The sequence below is a fragment of the Sardina pilchardus genome, chromosome 24 (assembly GCF_963854185.1).
Source record: "Sardina pilchardus chromosome 24, fSarPil1.1, whole genome shotgun sequence".
Taxonomy (NCBI): Eukaryota; Metazoa; Chordata; class Actinopteri; order Clupeiformes; family Clupeidae; genus Sardina; species Sardina pilchardus.
The window spans coordinates 23537962-23558153 of NC_085017.1; the positions used below are offsets into that span (position 1 = coordinate 23537962).

The window sequence follows — 20192 nt, forward strand, 5'->3', positions numbered from 1 at the left end:
TAGCAAATATCCTGACTTGCATCTTCATATCCGTGGAAGTTTAATTAACATAATAGCCTACAGGCAGACAAGCACACAAGGCACACACACGCACACCTGAAGTGAAAGGCACCTAATTAGACCACACCACTAAGGCTATAGGCCCTACTAATATACTGTATACTCACTCAGTTCAGTGGTGACAGGACAGGCAGTCTACCTACTTCCTTAGTGTAGAATATCTGAGTATGAGAGGAAAAAAGAAAACAATCAGTGCCAATTGGTGTAAATTAGTAAAAAAATACATCACTAACTAATTTTTTGTGCATCAAAATAAATTAGCCACACCATGTATTAAAATTATAATTTAAAAAAATATATTTTGAAAGTACTCTCTCTCTGGTGCTGGTAATTTGACCCATCGTGATCGGTTGAATGTTTAACTAATGTAGGATTCAGTATGCTTACTAAGCTCAGATGGGTTGATTTGACTATTATGTTAGTTGGGCACATTTTGAGTAATCACATTGGTTAAATTTGACTGATATACAGTAGTTAGTTTCACTAATCTGTTTTAGGGTGTAATCAGTTTGACTGATATACAAATGTACAGTAGTTAGTTTCACTAATCTGTTTTAGGGTGTAACAACAGTCAAACATTTAGGAACCGAGAAGACCAGTTGCTGGAGTGAAATGTTGTCCTGTTATTACCCAATAAAGTGCAAAAGAACCGCACTCACTAGTTCGTTATCTTTTTATTCTTTATTGTAGCACCATGCCTAAAAAACGCGTTTCGGCGTCAAGCCGTCCTCAGTGAGTGACCCAATTAAGGGCTTCAGATGCTTGACAGTGTGGGGTCTTTGTAAGCGTTTGGTCTAACAGGACAGGTTTAATTTTTGCCTCAGTCCATCTTCGATGAGCCTAGATCAAGAAAGGAATGTAGTCCATCAAGTCACACGGGCCATGGCTTACAGGGCATGACCCCTGTGATGGACTGGTAGTGTCCACCTGCAGTGGAGATTGAACTACTTTTTGCTTTCCAGCCCTGAAGGAACTGTGGATAGGTCAGATCAGATTTATTGTTCCCAGAAGGGACATCCGTCTTGAGCCTGTAAGAATAACGTGTAATTGCAATCTGACAGTACTCTCACACAAATCATACCTACTGTATGGTATGTGATACATAATTCTGTCAGGACCACTTCAGTCAAAAATACACAAGACAGAAATATCTCTATTCCCCCAATAACAGAGCAAGCAACAATGACAACAGTATGACATTATTTCAAGTTAAACCATTTTGAGGTGGTGCTGGGGAGGAGGTGGTTTGCAAAGCAGCGAGCAGAGAAAGCAATGATAGTAAACGGACTGATGCAGCTTAAATAAGGCACCCTAATGAGAGCGACCACTTGTGAGCGAAGGTAACGGTCAGCTGAGCGGAACAGCTGATGTGGGCTTGGTTTGGAATAGCCAATAAGAAACTGACAGCAGCTGACAGCGGGCTTGACTGCGCGGCCTGCCAGAGCTAACACAGAATGCTTGATTAGTGTACCCTTGAATGTTAGGCAATTTGAAAATGACTAACAGAGGAGCTACTGTACACCAGCGCATAGCTGAAGCATTCTGTTCGCGATGCGTAAAATCCATTTTAGAAGACCGGTCTATTTTTTTTTAAATGTACGCTGATGTCACTGTCGCGTCTGGTATAGCTACTTCCATTGATTAGAGTGATTATTAGCTGCAGCGTACGCGTCGCAAAAACACTTCAGTTACGCGTCTGGTGTAGCTCCCCTGTAAACCAAAGCCCTTTTTATACCAAAGTCCAAAGTATCTCCACTCTGTGGCCATACTGCAATGCGTTTTGGGCACCTATAGGGTGGAAATGCACGTGTGCAAGGCTTCACGTCACCAACCTTGCTCCTGCAGCAAAATCACAACACATGATTGGCAAGATGTATTCACAACACACCACATGATTGGTACCCTACAAATCCAGAATTGTTTGCGAAAGCACAACTGGAATGCTCAAAAATGCACCTGAAGTGGTCAGAAGGAAACGTGCCCAAAATTCACATTCCTAACTCTATAGAAGCAAGATCTTAGCTTATACATGAAATTCTGATCTATGCCCATTGCCCAATGGCCATAGACCTTAATGGAACAGTCGCTGCCTCTGCCTACTGCATAAAGGGGGATTTTGACCCCTCTTGCCATTCGGGTTCCAGGAAGTGGCTTCTCATGAAGTATCTTGCTCCGCCCTTAATTATCTTTGACAGCGCTGCAACGTTCAGACTGCAAAGTCAGTAAACATTGGTACAGTAGTGTTATCCAATTGTGCCGAAGTCCGGAATCAGTCAGAGTAAAAAAGTGGAGGATATATCAAGATATTTTGAAACCTTATGGATACTTTGAAATCTTATGGAAGGAGCCAGACACAATCTATTTAGATTCTCTGGAGGTGAAACCAAGCAAAGTCAATGGAGGTGGGAAAATACAATGTAGAATTTAATATTCAGAGGCCGGTACTGGATGAACAGAGACTGGAGAGTCTATCAGAGAGGCAGGGCCACAAGCAGAATCAACCTTCAATTGCTGAACGTCTCAAACACTGCACCAGGTAAAGACAGCTGCAACAAACAGTTTTGCTTATTTGTTCTTTAAAAAGCCAATGCTGCAATGTCATAATTGCAAGTTACAGGTGAACTATTTTACATTTACAGTATCAGTCAGTCTGAAGCAGAACAATTGTTAATCAATTGATGCAAACAACTGTTGTGAATTATGTTTATATTTTGTGAGTAGTATCTTGAAATGAAGACCCACACTATAATGACTGGATTCATGGTATTTACTTTTGCAATGGTGTCCATTAGATGTACTGTGCCAAGGCTGAAGAAGCTACTGTATTGTTGCTTTCCTATCCTCCACTGGATACCGCAATACTCCATCAAAGAATATGCAGTGCCTGATGTCATAGCAGGCATTAGTGTTGGAATTATGCACCTGCCCCAGGGTAAGAAATTATTTATTTTTCTCTCTCTCTCTCTCTCTCTCTCTCTCTCTCTCTCTCTCTTTGTATACTGTTATACTATACTGCTATACTGTTTAAATCAACAGTATATACTGTAGGACCAAAAATGTCTCAAGATGCTTTTCAGAGGCTATAGCTTAAACTTGATCCTTGGATAAATGTGTTTGCTAAATATCAGTCATCTATAATGATTAAATAATCCTCACGGGGTTCTACAGGAATGGCCTATGCTTTGCTGGCTGCTGTCCCTCCAGTATATGGTCTATACACATCCCTGTTCCCTGTATTGGTATATTTCTTTTTTGCCACCTCCAGACATATCTCTATTGGTAAGTGACATTGGGACATTTTGTAATAATAATAACAAATCTTACTGTGTTGCCCTTCAGGCATTTATCTTTTTTCATATGCCTTCATTAAATTATTGTTTGAAACAAAATTAATTTGATAACCAATTATTTTTCATTATCTTTAATTAATATGACTACCGCACAGCTAATGAACAATTTTACGTCAAGGAATCTCTGGACACTGAAAGACCGGGGTGCACGAAACATGATCATGTGGCCCCACAAGGATAGCATAAAACCGCTGTTTTTCATTTTGATCAGTCACCCCCCGCCGGACTGGATCCCCCGAAAGGAGGGTAGGGCGGACACAGTTTTTGGTGAATATCTCGAGAACCATAGGGCCACCTATAGGAGGACCACCTTTTTTGTATGTAACGTTGGTCTTAAGGGGCCATATAAACCCATCCCATAGCCACTCATTTCATGTATAGCGCCACTTAGTATAAAAGGAAAAAGCAAAAATCGTGGAATTCCATTCATGGGGGGGGGGGGGGGGGGCATACAATAAAATGATTTATGTTACTATAGACACCATACATACTATACTAGTTTACTATACACCAACTGGCCTGTAGGTGGCCGGACACAGTTTTCTGTGAATATCTCAAGAACCGTAGGGTCTAGGAGGACCACCTTTTTTTGAATGTTGGTCTTAAGGGGCCATGTCAACCCATCCCATAACCACCGTAGGTATGCCTCGCTGACATGGTCAAAACCAGTGATGGGCAGTAATCCGATTACTTTTTTCCAAGTAACGTGTAAAGAAAGGGATTACAATGGCAAAAACAGTAATTACTTTACCGTTACTTTCCCCGTAAGCAGGCTGTGTTACTGCGTTACTAAACTGTGATTTTGCTTTGTGAGACTGTCTGGTGACAATTAGTATAGCCGCGCAACGTAGCCTAAACAACAGACATGTGTATGAGCAATAATACTGCATTTAATAGCCTACATGAGTTGTGGTTTTCCTCAACTTTTCCGATACCTTCGGGGCTTGGACTTCTTTTAGTCTTTACTTCACTTTCATTCTTCTTTCTACTTTCATTTCATTTCATTTCGAGGACTTATGCTTTCGCCTATAGCTTTCACACTGAACGAATGGTAGGCCATTAGTTAACAGATAACACAGCTAACCAAATAGTAAATGTTACAGACATTCACAACACCCTGGTTTAATGGTCTGAAACTTTCCCAATTATTAGATACTATGATAAGGCTGATACTGACATGCCTAATTCACGTCGGGTATAGCCCCCCGTCCCCCCAAGGAGGTAGCCCGGAGGCAGATTTTTTGGATAACTACCAGCTGTTATCTGCATTGCACTGCATATCACAAAATCTATGTCATAAACCATTAGCTTGGAAGCATTTCATTGTACCCTACATGTTTGTGGTGTAATGCAACCTGGTGACTGCCATCAATGTTAAACATCACACCTGACAAGAGGCAGTGATGGGCACTACTTTTGTAGCGATGCTACTATAACCACATTTTTCAGTAGCTTGACGGTAACGTCGCTATTTTCTCCTGGACATTTCTGATGTTCATGCATATCAGCGTCTCCTGCAGCCATCAACACCACAAATTAGGAAGACAGCCAGGCTGTTTATGTGTCCACGACAACCCGCCGCACAAGCGCATGGGGTAGGGTTGCCACACGTTTTCCTGGGATTGTTCTCTTTTTAAATGTCCCGTCTTTTTGTTGCAAACTAAGGCACATCTTTTTTTAAGTAGGCCTATTACCTGATGTTCACTTCTAATACAATCTACGTTCTGCTCTTGCAATCCAAGGCTACTATTTTTCCTTACATCTTGATCCAGCTGATTGGTTAATGCAGCCATGCGAAACGAAAGTTTATTTTAAACATCACGACCGGCCATGTATGAATTGTAATGATATGCGACCGACTATTATCACGTAGGCCTACACTGAGGGGCAGCCGTGGTGTACTGGTTAGCGCATCGGGCTTGTAACCGGAGGGTTGCCAGTTCGATCGGGCGCATCGGGCTTGTAACCGGAGGGTTGCCAGTTCGATCCCCGACCAGTCCACCACGGCTGAAGTGCCCTTGAGCAAGGCACCTAACCCCTCACTGCTCCCCGAGCGCCGCTGGTTGGGCAGGCAGCTCACTGCTCTGGGTTGTGTGATTCACCTCACTGTGTGTTCACTGTGTGCTGTGTGTTCACTAATTCGGTTAAATGCAGAGAACTGAATTTCCCTCACGGGATCAAAAAAGTATATATTCTATTCTATTCTGATCTCTTCCTTGAAAATACATTTATTTTATTTACAAGTTCAAAAGGCATTATTACATAACTAGAACTAAAATGTGCTCTGATTTGCATCTTTTTTTTGTATATTAGGCTTATTGTTCAATAAATCAATCTAAACATATTTTAGCCCTTATCTGACTTGATCACAACAATTGCGTCGACTTGCAGTTTTAATTGAAAGTAGCTGCTATGTATCAAGCTACTTTTGACAAGATTTTGTAACTTAGCTTGCTACATTTTCATGGGTGGTAGCTTCTGTGTAGTGAAGCTGAATTTATTGCAGAGTAGCTGGTAGCTTAGCTCACAACACAAATCAAGTAGCTTGCCCATCACTGACAAGAGGTGAGCAAGTGCTTCCAATGTAGAAAAATGCAAAAACAAGTAGCACACACATCAGATATGTGAATTTGACCAAAGTGCATGTTGCTTTGTTAGGTTTGGCCTGCCTCTTAAAGTATTCAACCCTTAAAAAGCTGCACCTGCAAAAAACCCTATCAAGGTGTGCAGGTCCTTTCTTGGGCTTTGTTAGATTCCGAAATGTCACAGGTCGGGCAGCGGAGGTGCTGGGGCCCGCCATCACCGCTTGCAGCTCTATTATATACAGTATAATATGATTTGGTATTCCGTATAGACAGCCCTCTCATTGATATGCACCAACAGGCACATCTTGCACCAACAGGCACATCTACTATCCTCAGTCTCATGGTGGGCACCGTGACAGAGAATTTGGCTCCAGATGAGAACTTCCTCTTTAACGGCACCAACTCAACTGCTGAAATAGATGTCGTGGCCAGAGACCTGCGCAGGGTGCAGGTTGCAGTTGCCACCACGGTCCTGGCAGGATTTATTCAGGTACGTAACCTACTGTATGCTTCCTACCAGGGATGTAGTGGAGGCTAAATGCAAGTAAACACAGTTTATCCTCCTTTCAAAAGAGTTTATTCACCACTCATCAACACTCTAGGAACCATTTAATACCACTGGTATTGTTATAAATATTGGACAATAACCTCCACCATCATAAAACATGTTCTGAATGCCTTTTAAATGTGACATGTCACAGTCCACCTCATCCTGATCACAGAATTCAGTTTACCTGCCTCTTAATTTACTACTACATCCCAGCTTCCTACCAACATGCATTTTTTTATGTTTACATTTACAGTACAATCACAGAGATGCTCGGAAGTTTGATCACATGAATGTATTTGTAAATGTATGCTTTTCTTATGTTTTATTATGCAAATATGGTTCATGCTCCTTAAAACTGGCAAACGTGGTGGAGCAGAATATCACTGACTGACAATCAGTCGACTGTTGTGATTCCTGCTGCTGTGAGTCAATGTTACTGTAATATGAGTCAACTCTTAACTTTAACTTCCAAAAACGCAATTTGGACATGTAGAGTACTGCGCCTTTATATATTTATAAAAATGTGTCAGTTTTAAAGCATAACAGCTTGTTTACACCACTCCTTAGTCTCAACTGCAGTTAGAAATGTAAAGAAGCAGATTAACACTAATTATTGATTTGCTTACGTGTAGGTGTTTTTGGGACTGGTGCAGTTTGGCTTTGTAGCCACATACTTGTCGGAGCCATTGGTACGGGCCTACACCACTGGAGCTTCTGTCCATACAGTGGTGTCACAGCTGAAGCACCTGTTTGGAGTCTCACCTACTCGCTACAGTGGTCCTCTTGCTCTCATCTATGTTAGTATAACTATAAACATTTACTAAAACTACATCTTTTATTAAACAGTATTTCACATGCTCAGCCTATACATCCCAAATCAAACATGCACCACAGTATACGTAAACATAGTACACGTAACTGAACACATATACTGTATGCATGCAACACAAATGCACACCATGGTTGAATTACTGGTATGTCATGTTGTGTACTGTACTTGTGTTACTAAAGGAACACTTCACCGTTTTTATATTTTCCGTTTCATATTAAACTATGTTATTCCCTTAACTAAGACGAGTTGATACATACCTCTAACGTTTCCATGCGTGCACTCACTGGCTCTGGTGCGTGGCGCTACGGTGATAGCACTTAGCTAGCCCAGTTCATTCATTAGGATCCAAACAGAGATGAAGTTAGAAGCGACCAAATACCTTCGTGTAGTTAAAATACAGTTACATGAGTAGTCACACGACCAAGTATGGCAAGACAAAATAAAACGTGGTGCATTTCTAAGCAGGTAAGAGGGATAACTATATTGTGTGGCGGAATAACAATTGGGAGCACTTAGACTCGGCGCAGTAATATCCTCACTCCAAAGTAAAACTGAAAGTGCAAGAGTGAGGATATTACTGCGCCGAATCTAAGTGCTCCCAATTGTTATTCGGACCAATCAGACCAACGATCCGTTGCATCTTTTGGATTAGCTAGTTTCTGATTGGAGCCAAAGGTTCTGGCAGGGAACAGAGGAGATAGATGTGCAGTGCAGGTTTCCAGACTGAGCTGCCGGGTGAAATCCAGATTCGCCGGAAGTTCAGGAAGGGTTCACCCAGCCTATCATGCTATGCCATTAATTTTGAATCATTGTACCTAAGAGCTCACGTTAACCAGGGTGAACCCAGACGAACCTGCAAGCAAATCTGAATAACAGTTGGTCAGTCTGAAAAGGATCCAGTTGATGCTCGTTTCCGAATCACTAAAAACCCAGGATCCAATTACAGTTGCTTATCTGGCATGGAGTTGGTTTTGATGACAGATAGAGCAGTTCATTCAACACATCGAATGGCCGGGTTGATGGCATCAGGATTTAACATGGGATGTGCATTTTCTTTGGGACTGGGTAAACTGGGTAAAAAGTGTTTGCTGCCCTTCAGAGATGATTTGATTAGAGTTTAATGCACCAATTTAAGTTCAGTTTCACTGCTGGTTATGTGCCTGGAAGATTTTCGGAAACGGCGTAAATGGAATCCTTTCCAGATGAACCTCCAGAGCAAATTCTAATTTGCCAACAGGTTTGTCTGGATTCACCCAGGCTAAGCTCCTGAATGCCATCCTGTGATCCACATTTTAGACCCTGATCGATGTTTGCTCACTGCTGCCTAAGACTCACCTCCCAACCCTTGGCGTCAGTATCGTATCCATAGTGGTTTTAATTGCTGCCAAGGAATTCAATGCAGCCTTCAGGCACAAGATGCCTGTGCCTATCCCTGTGGAGCTCCTCTTTGTAAGTTTCTCTCTCACTTCCCCACACATGTTCTACTTCTATTTTGTCTTCAAGCATTTAGTGCATTTAGATTTTACACTCTTTAGCTCGAGAGAATGACATTGTGTAGCCTACTAATTTTACTAAATTGTACACTAGTTTTGCTAAGTTGCCCATCAGTTTTTTGTGTGCCCATTTTACTAAATCATGCGCCCTTTTCATTTACAACGCGTTACATTTATGTAGCACTTCCCTAGAGCCTTAGTCTGGCTATCACCATGCTAAGCTCAATCTTTTAAGATTGAACATTAGTATGGGGAGGCTGCACTTTGTTTGTACTGCACAAGAGGCGTGACCAATGACTGTACGCTAGGATAGTCCTTCAACCAATCAGACCAACGACCCGGTGTGTCTTTTGGATAAGCTAGTTTCTGATTGGAGCCAAAGGCTCTGGCAGGGAACAGAGGAGATGGATATGCAGGTTTCCAGCCTGAGCTGCCGGGCGAAATCCAAAAACTCAATACAGTAAAATGAGTACACAATTTTATGAAACTATAGCTCACGTTTTCTCGATGTACAACTAAACTCTCAGTAAGACCTCCCAACTACATTTTAATATTCACCTTTAGGATTTCAAAGTAATTTTCAAATTACCAGAGACTTGCGTTCATGACTTGCTGTCATGTGTGTTGATATTTCTGGTAAAATGGTGTACTCTCATTCTCTCCTACTAAGTTAATGGCTTTCCTGACCAAAGTGTTTGTGTGTGGGGTCTGAGTGCACTAGATGCCCATTGTTATGTTACTGTATGTACTGTATAATGCGTGCATTTTAAGTTATATTTTTGTGTTTGCTTCTATATGAATGGATCCGTTCTGCTTCTCTAGATTGTGATAGCAATCCTGACTTCAACCTATGGAGGCCTAAGTGATTACAAAATCCCTGTTATCGGGGAAATCCCTTCTGGGTAAGAAGGCTTAAATTCCTCATCTAACATTTATTTGCAAAGGCATATAATGAATAAAATAATAAAATAATATAATATGCTGAATACTGTGAATGGTCTGTGTGATAAGTGCAATTCCTTTTAAGAAATATGATTGTAGAAATAAAATGACCTACTCAACTAAAGATTTAATTTAATTGAATTAAACAGCTAAATTACTTAAATCTATCTATCTATCTATCTATCTATCTATCTATCTATATATATATATATATATGGTATGTAAGGGATAATGTATGGAACTGCTGTATAGCTGGTCATTATCGGAAAATAAGTACCGACAGGGCAACCAGGACCCCAACGCGAAGCAGAGTATTGCACTTATTGTACGGCTACTTGCCAATAAGAGAAAAGGGAGACAAAAGTTTAGATAAAAAGTCAATAAAAAAATGATCTACTTGCGGAGTGAACCCGTTGCCATTGGCAGCGGTCATTATACTTTAGTAGCGGTCATTATACAAAAATAACTGACCTCAGAACGTTGGGAAGGCCCATTCAAAGTGAATGGGAGCTCCCTCAGCATTCCAGAGAACCTTATTGTGCATTCCCGAGCAACTTTTTCTTCTTGTTGTTACGTGGCAAGCAAGGTATGTGCATTATCGCCACCCTGAAGTGGATGATGACTCTTTTTACAGATCAATGTAGGTCCATGCGTCATTTCCAGCTTTGGAACTTTGCGCATGGTCAGAGCCGACTGGCGCTGGATCAGAGCTCCAGTGTTCAATATGGCGTTGACTATGAATTGGCCGGATTTACTAGCATAGCCTCCTCCTTTCATTTGAATGGAGGGCGGGACTTAGTCACGCTCTCCAGTTATATAATACCTCCATGCGCACACCTGAGTCCAGTGGAGTGTCGCACTGAGTAATGATTGGCTGTAGGTACCCGTCCACCAACATGTGCGCGAATGAGAGCTCGTGCCCAACACGGATTTTCATTCACGGAGCTGGTTCTAAATGCTCCATGAGGCGCCATACTTGAAAATGGCGCATGCTAACATGCCTAAACTAATCTACACGGCCTTGACCCCCTGGCTACAGTGTGTTTTGTCCGGATTTGTCATGTCTACTCATTAATTTGCTGCCTTTTCATTGATTCACTCCAGACTGCGCCCACCTACTGTGCCTGACGTCAGCCTCTTTGGAGAGGTCTTTGGGAATGCCTTTGCCATAGCTATTGTGGCTTATGCCATCTCTATCTCGCTTGGGAAAACATTTGCGCTCAAACATGGATACAGAGTGGACAGTAAACAGGTACCTCTCCAACAAATGTATTAATATTTGTGATAAAGTTGAGACTTCAGTGGGGCACCACTCTCTAATTGACCACAGTGAACATAATCTGATGCAGACAACAGAATTTATACCATGTTTATTTTTTTCTTTTTGATCATAGTGAGCAGCATTCTGTTTTCGTGTCAGAATTAATTTGCTCACTGTGCTCCATCCTGTCTCTGTTGTTTTTGCAGGAACTTGTGGCACTGGGCCTCAGTAACACTGTGGGAGGCTTCTTCCAGTGCTTCGCTGTCTGCCCCTCCATGTCCAGAAGTCTAGTCCAGGAGAGTACTGGTGGCCAAACACAGGTAAAGCTCCTCCTGTCAAGTTGCTAAAGCATGATGGGAGCAGTATAGACAAATAATCATCATATTTAATTATATTTATATATCACCGAGGTAGCAGTGGAACATTCATTCCACACCATCTTTCTCAGAGATGCTCTCTCTCTCTCTCACACACACACACACACACACACACACACACACACACAGACACACACACACACACAATCAAACACTTGTCATGTTAAAATCACTTATATGACTACATCATGTTTCTTTGCAGTTGGCATCAATCTATTCTAGTGTGATAGTGCTGGTAACAGTGCTACAACTTGGATATTTGTTCCAAGAACTGCCTAAGGTGAGACTTTTTTTAAAACATTTTTTTTTAATTATGCACCACGTATCAATTAAGTGTGCATGTGCATATAAATTAGTTATTGTATGATTTTCTCTTCCAGGCTGCTCTTGCTGCCATCGTCGTTGTAAATCTTAAAGGAATGTTCAAGCAGCTATATGACATTGTGACTCTGTGGAGAGGCAACAAGGTTGACCTGGTCAGTTAAAATACGAAGTATAGATATAGTGCATTATATACTACAGTACATATACTGTACTATACTATATGTATATACAGTCATGGCTGAAAGTGTTGGCACCCCATGCTAAAGTTGACTAAAAAGAGGAATATAAAATCATGTTTTGGAAATTGATCTTAATGCCTTAAGTAATAAAATGAGGATATATTCAACCTGGTTACATAGGGGTGCCAATACTTATGACCCCAGAATTTTGGGAAGAACATTTATTTATTTATGATACATTATTCATTCACAAAGTTCTTAAAGGTTGGATATTTCCTCATTTTATTACTTAAGGCATTAAGATCAATTTCCAAAACATGATTTTATATTCCTCTTTTTAGTCAACTTTAGCATGCCCTAACAGCATAACACTTTCAGCCATGACTGTATGCTATATACATTTTCACATTGTATCTCTGCAGTTTAAGGATTCTCTTTACTTTATTCATTATTAGCATTCAGCATTTTGATAGTAGTCATAGATATTAGATTATCCAAATTTAATATCATCCCATAAATAGTTCAAGAGCAGATAAGAAAAGAAAACTTAAAGGAGAAGTTCGGTGTGAAATTGACCTTATAACTGTACTGAAAGATTCAAGATTCAAGATTCAATTCAATACTTTAATTGCCATACATACGCTCCTACAGTACATGGCTCGTCCCTACATATGCAAGTATAAAGTGGCGAGTGACTGTGGAAGTTTACCTAAAGTGGAAATTTTAAGTACACATCCAGAAGTGCAAATATAGCAGGACATATGAAAGCATGATTACAGTTTAAAACATGTTGTATGAAAGATAATAATAAAAAAACACTATCCAAGACCTGTGTTGGATTGATCTACCTCTATGAGGTATTGGTGCAGGGATGGAGAGCTATTTATAAATCAAATTGCACTACAGTATGTTGGCGAGTACTTACATGTGTCCAATAGGCACCTTCGCTCACCCCCTAGTATTCTGAATTACACCGTTTTCAGCCGAGCTTGCGAGTCAGGACCCTCAGAAGTCTACCAATGCAGTGTGGAGTTACTTGGAACTTTTTTAATGGTTTAGAATGCCATAGGATAGTGTTTTTTTATTATTATCTTTAGCTGCATAGGCTACGTTATACCCAACAGGTAGCTGCAAGCCTACTGCAAGCTCGGCTGAAAACGGTGTAATTCGGAATGCTAGGGGGTGAGCGAAGGTGCCTATTGGACACATGTAAGTACTAACATCTTTCAGTACAGCTAAGGTCAATTTCACACCGAACTTCTCCTTTAATTGTCCATCACATTTGTTTAATTTCTATCATGATCATGTGAGATAACCCACATTTATAAATGACTTCTCTACAGCTCATATGGCTGGTCACATTGGTGTCCACACTGCTTTTAAATTTGGACATGGGTCTTGGGGCATCCGTTGCCTTTGCCATGCTGACAGTTACCTTCAGGACCCAGAGGTAGGCCTTCTCTTCTCTGCTTTCTGCATTCTTTTAAATGCTAATGCTAATCAGGATTAACAGCCTTAAACTTTGTATTTTGTACTTATGTCCAGCAATGTATGAACAGGTGTATAATTCTCAATATAGATTAGAAATAGACCCATTAAAGAGTAAATGTACCAAATTTGATAGTTTTGACTCTTAATTAAAGCGTAACTCTGGCCAAAATTGACCCCAGGATTAATCAACCACTACAAAGCTTGCCCCGGTATACCCTATAGCCCCAAATCGCAAGCATTGGATTGGCTAAGGCTGGTGAGCTAAACGCCTCCCAAATAGCATTTTTTTAACCAGTAATATTGTTCAAAACAGCACCAAAGCCTGTGAGTAGCTTGAACATGGTCCCTACACATAGAACGAAGCTCCAACAACGTTTAGCGAACCTGGAGTTTAAGACTGCTAATAACATTTACCAACTGTCCTGCTGCCAGCTCCTCCTTGTGATACTGGTTTGGAGGAGTTGGTAGGTCGAAAGTTGGTAAATGTCTCCGGTTTCCCACACCTAACAGAAACATTTCTAAATCCTCCAGAAGAACAAGAAAAAAAAGTGTAAATACAAGCCAAGGAGAGCGTAAGACAAACTCATTTAGGAGTGAGTGGGTCTGGTCACTGGTCATTGGGAATCCTTTACAATGCATGACGATAAACATAGTGTTAACTTTGAAATCGTTAGTCCAACCTAACCAATCACATTTATCAGGGATTCCTGATGTTACTGTACTTCCTACTTCATCTAAACTTTACAGACTGGTAAAGGGGGACCGATCTGGGGAAATGTTAGTGAACTATTGTGTTCCAGGGGCGCGTTTCCCAAAACCACATTTGCTAACTAAGTTGGCAACTTTGTTGGTTGTGATGCAATTTCCCATTGCCAACCAACTATGGTTTTGGGAAAACACACCCCAGACTAGTAAAAAAAAACGATGGGAGTGGCCAGGCTATACAGTAAATACAGTGCTGTATGTTGGTAAGCAATCATGCTTGCAGAAATGTACAGTATGTCTTGTTATTCACTGCTTTCAGGCCTAGGTACTCTCTGCTGGGTCATGTTCCTGGAACCGAACTGTATATGGACAAGGAGACACACAAAGGGGTGAGAAACTGAAACTCCAAGCAGCCAGGTGTCATAAAAGCTATGCTTTTAATACTTTTTGACTAATGCACACAAATAAAGTCACCCCTCTTTCCTTATTATGTAATTAAGCTAACTAAGCACCAGGACCATGTGATGCGTTATTCAATATTCATTGTTATTACCTCCGCCAAGGAGGTATATGTTTTCATCAGGGAGCGGCGTTTGTCTGTTTGTTTGTCTGTCTGTCTGTTTGTTAGCAAGATAGCTCAAAAAGTAATGGATGAATGTCAGGCATGACCCAAGGAACGAGTGAAGAAACGAGTGAAACTGAGTGATTCGTAATTCCGTCGGATTCCGTCGGATTCCGGAGCCGTTTATGTGTTTCGCTTAGTGGTGTAATGGCATGGTATGGCCACGTGGTGGCAATCTGAATAGTTTAGGTTCAAATGTATGACAACCTAGGAAGAACAATACAGGCGGAGGTCTGTGCTCTGAGTGCTTTTCTAGTTTATCATAGCTTTTCTTCTTCGGCAGGTAAAAGAGGTCCCAGGTATCATCATTTTCCACTCTTCAGCTACAGTGTACTTTGCCAATACAGAATTTTATTTGGAGGCCCTACAGAATAAGGTTAGATCAATCTAAAATACTATTCACAATACTTAAATACTAACCTCCACAATAAGATGGGTAGATAATACACACATTTTCAGTGAAAACTATCTTCGTCCATATTGTAATTTTCATATATAATTTTTGATTGGATGCAAAACACCATGAAAGTGTTTATTGTTGATGATGTCTCATCAGTATCATAACAACTTCCCATCATCATATCTGAAACACACACACACACACACACACACACACACACACACACACACACACACACACACACACACACACAAATGTGCACCTCAGTTTTCAAAAAGTATCATTTTCGGTGTTGGAATAGCCAAGAAGATACATGAGCAAAACAGAGAAATAATCATGTGTTTTCATATTTACTCATCTTTGTGTGGACAGGGCCTATGTCTAATGATCAGATGGTTCCCCTCAGATACATGACCCTTTGATCACACAAAATCACACGTCAAACTCATGTTCCTTCCTCTGCTCTATATAGAGTGGACTAGACATCAGTGAAATGATTGCCTACAAGAGGAGAGAGGAGGCAGAGCAGAAACGTCAAGATGAGAAAGCTGCAAAAAAGGCCAAGAAGGAGGCCAAGAAGGAGGCTAAGAAGGAGGCCAAAAGACTGGTACGTTTTACCTGATTTCAAATATGAAGCACTGTTGGTTCATACACTCTGTATTCTTACTCATTCTATGAGTGTTCAATGTCTTTTCAATCTGAACACATTTCTGATTATCTCTTTTATCCAATACAGTATACTAGATGGATAGATAGATAGATAGATAGACTCCAGAGGTGCGTTCAAGTTCACGAACATAGGCAAACGTTTGTGAACGTTCGCAAACAGTATTCCGTTAGCCTAGAGTTTTTGGCGAACGTTTGCTAACTATCGCAAACAGTCTGAGGAGGTGGTGCGCCGCGAACATACAATGGAACTGGACGTGAGTTTAACGAGCGCAACAATGCAATTACTGTTAGAATGGAATATTAATACCAAATCGTTCAAATTTAACTGTTCAAAGAAAACATATTCACCACGAACATTCGCCACTATTTGCCAAATTTGAACGCACCTCTGTAGTATAGGCTCCAGGTCAGTGCTCTATATCTGCGGCTTGATGGGAGTAGTGTGAAGAATTGATACAGGGAGAGACTGATTATCTATTAGCGGAATCGTGAGGAGATGTCTCCTGAATGTGACATAAAATGGTATGGGTTTGAAATTGCATACAATCACTGACTGCACCTTCAATACATACATAAATTAACATTATGATTATGAATACATCCATCATCATTTTCTTCCTTTCCACATTAGGCAAAGTCTATTAAGGAAGCATCTCAGAAGACTGAGGAAGTAGAAGAACACTGGAAGGAAAATGGAGTCGAGATAAAAGAAGCCGTTGAGGATGGGCAACTACAAGAGAAGAACACAGTTTTACCCTACTATTCTCCTGACTTTCCTAGTTTGGACACAGCTCAGAACAACTGGGTCAATTCGACAGTCATGGACCCGGACACTAACACTGAGGGGTCGACAGAGGTCAGTTCAGTTTATTACTCTCTATTCGCAAAAAGGGCAATTTGTATGCGGCAGGAAGACATCACACGAAGAACATACAACACAAAACACAGAACAATTTACACAAATAAAAACAGCAGCTTCAGCCTAAGTTAAAGAATGAATACAGTAATTTGCCTCATTTAAGCCGCATTGTGTATAAGCCACAGGACAGTGTTTTATGCAAGTTAAACAAAACAAAACCTTATTAACAGCATATTAACTGCCCCCCTGTATTAACATCATAGCGGAAGATATTTTGCAAAATCAATGTATAAGCCGCAGCTAATAGTCGGGAAATTACGGTAGTTGCAAAAAATCTGTTACTTAAAAATGTCAGTAAAGCAACAACAGATAAGAACATATATCAGCCGTTTTTAGGGGGGGGGGGGGGGGTCTCAAGATACCGGATATCCTTATTTGGGCATTCAAAATGTTGGTTGAGGGTCCCCTCAATCTGCCAGATTTGCCAGCACCTTTAATGCTTTGTTCACCTGGAATTTGGTAAGTTTCCTAGTGCAAAGAGTTGTTGTTGGCCTTTCTTGAACATAGAAGCAGTGTTCAGGTCGCTTTATTAAGCCACTTATAAATCAAGGTGCCCAGATATTTGTAATATGGCACGGTGCCTGTGTCCTGGACCTTGGAAGCACAGGGGACATTGAGAAGACGTCTGAAATTAATGGACATATTCTTAGTTTTTGTAATCTTAAGGAAGGCATTCTCACATCAGGCAGCTAAATCATCAATCACTGGACCATGATCATTTTCATGTGCACTGAGATGGCTGACAAAATCTGAATCATCTGCAGACTTGATAATGTGCCTGTTGTCATGATGGTTACAACAGTCGTTGGTGTGTATAGGATGTACAACAGAGAGAACAGGACACTTCCCTGTGAGGATACAGTGGATGATGTTAACTCACTGAAACGCTCACTGTTCAATCTTCACTCTCACCCTCTGACATCTCTGAGTGAGAAAATACAGCATCTAGGATCAAGGTTAACATGAGTAATTTCTCAGCTAGCAGATGAGGTGGCTGGGTCTGGACTTTTCTGAGGTCTACAGTGTTTAAAGCAGTTGTTGATACTATGCTCATTAAAGAAAGCGACAAAGGACAAGCAAACTGCTTTGGAAACTTCCAGTCCGGCCCCGGAAAAGGCATCTCGGGGCTCACTGGGCAAGTGGACCTGGGACATCCACACCATCATACTGGACCTGTCCACAGCCAACTTCATTGACACTGTGGCTATCAAACTGATGAGAAATGTAAGTGGGAATGAGAAAGTCGTAGATAATGGAAGAGTAATAGGAGGCAGTAAAAGAAGTTGTTTATATTTTATTGGATAAAAGAAATAGACACACACACACACACGCACACACACACACACACACACACACACACACACACACACACACACACACACACACAGTATTTAACAGAGAAAGAGAGAGAGGGATAAAGCAAATAATAAGCAATTTTGTTTTTAATTCATTTTGTAGTTTAATCAAGTTTTTAATTAAATTCCAAGAAATGTAGGCGTACTCCCTTCTTTTCCAGATTATCCAAGATTATTGTGAGATTGACGTGGATGTTTACTTGGCTGGATGCCAAGGTTAGTCAAATCAGTCATACATTCCTTCAGAGGTTGTCTACACATACAGTCTGATATCTATTCCTCTTAAGACCATCACCAATGTGAATAACCCTCTCCTCACTTTCCTCCAGCCTCTGTAGTACAAGAGATGGAGTGTGGCGGATTCTTCTCAGATTCCATCACTAAAGAGTGCCTGTTTCCCACAGTCCATGATGCCGTGGTGAACAGTCAGTTTTACAGAGATAATGCCTTAACCCCAAATAAGGATGTTATACAGGTGAGTGAACAACCGACAATCAATTCTTCTACCCTACCTATTACTATTCTACCCTCTACCCTATCACTGCCATGTAACCTGGTTTTGTATGTAATAGAAAAAAAGAATGAATAAATGTACACAGTCTCCCTCTCTGATCTATCTCAAAACTCTCTTCACAGGACGAAATTAGTACCAGGTTCTAAAACTGGAAGCCATCAACTATTCCATTCCTTATGAGGAAGACCGGTCCCAGAAGTCAAAAGAATATTGTAGAGGTGTTAGGAAGTTTATTTTGTCACATTTTGGAGAGTTACAGTATGCTAATGATGTAGCCCACTTCCAGTGAATTATGCTAACCTAGGCTAATCGAACGGCATCGAACGCGATTCAGCCAGTCACAGTCAAGAACTGTGGGAAATATCTGTTTTCGAATTGATTGCCACAGTAGAAGTTAAAAAATATATATATATATGCCCAATGCCTTAATCGCAAGAACAGCAGACCCTTTGAAGTAGCCTACTGGCAAGATAGTTGTCTATCCGAACTTAAGTGCAATGGCTAACAAATATTTATGTAGGGCTATGCCAGCAACGAGTAGGCCTATGCTTTAAAGGCTGGGGAGTTGTTAATAAAATGGCAAAATGCGAAATTTCAAAACAACACATTGTGTCCTATCTATGAGGAATAGAACTACGGTCGCCTGCATTGATGGCATGCACTTACGCCACGATTATTGCCGTGGGCCAAGTTACTAGTATCATTCCCTAACGGCAAATGACGGCTACCGGGCTGTCATGTGTGGGCTAAGCAATCCCAAAATGCACTTGTCCTTGATGCAAGTCGCAGCAAGACGCTTCTCCAACTACAGCTAGGATAGCTTTACAGCATGGGTATCACACAACATTTTTGGGGGGCAGATCAGGCTGCCATCAGGTTTCATACGGCCCCCCAGATGTTTTGGGTAGGAAGGGAAAAAGAGGAAAATATTATGTGATAAGCAATTCAACAATGTGTAATAAGCAATATGTCTATGCTATGATGAACTGATTAAACCTAGCACTTCAAACCATCCCCAGGAAGAAAGAGACTGACATGGAAGTAGGGAAATTTCAAGAGGGAAAGAGCAGTATATGACAGCAGCACTCGATTTGTACTTGTTTACTCATAAGTGAGTAAAGTAGAATAGAATATCATCAAATGACACTCATTGTCAAATTACAAAGATGGCCCCCACGAGGTCTCATCTCAACAAATCCGGCCCACTGCCTAATATGAATTTTACACCCCTACTCTATAGAGATATGATTTAAATGATGATTTGCACAGATATGGTACAAGAGCACTGATTTTATTGTGTCGATTATTGTTGGAAAATGTGTATTGCAGAAAATCAACCATCAACCATTTTGATATCTGGCAACCGACATTCAATTATGTTCCGTCTGGGTAATATTTTATGTGGTTAATTTTATTTGTTTTTACCAGGATGTTATGACTTCAGTGCCTTCAAATTTTGCTTTGTGCTGTAACATTGCGTAATGTGTACGCCTATGTTTATGAGGAAGAAAAGATTAAATAAACAGATTGACCAAAAGAGAAAGCTTTTGTGTGTGTGTGTTTG

The 20192-nt window shown here is 40.8% G+C and overlaps 1 protein-coding gene across 1 annotated transcript; it reads left to right on the forward strand.

Annotated features, from left to right (window-relative positions):
- Positions 1-2456: 2456 nt before the first annotated feature.
- On the forward strand, positions 2457-18774 carry LOC134073190 (solute carrier family 26 member 6-like). The gene is made up of 20 exons (XM_062530181.1): positions 2457-2596; positions 2853-2992; positions 3229-3339; positions 6313-6485; positions 7178-7342; positions 8674-8826; positions 9693-9772; positions 10917-11064; positions 11280-11393; positions 11653-11730; positions 11831-11926; positions 13297-13403; positions 14469-14538; positions 15055-15147; positions 15644-15778; positions 16472-16696; positions 17819-17983; positions 18276-18330; positions 18444-18589; positions 18751-18774. Exons 1-20 carry the CDS (start codon positions 2457-2459, stop codon positions 18772-18774), a joined length of 2418 nt encoding a protein of 805 aa, XP_062386165.1.
- The last annotated feature ends 1418 nt before the right edge of the window (positions 18775-20192 follow it).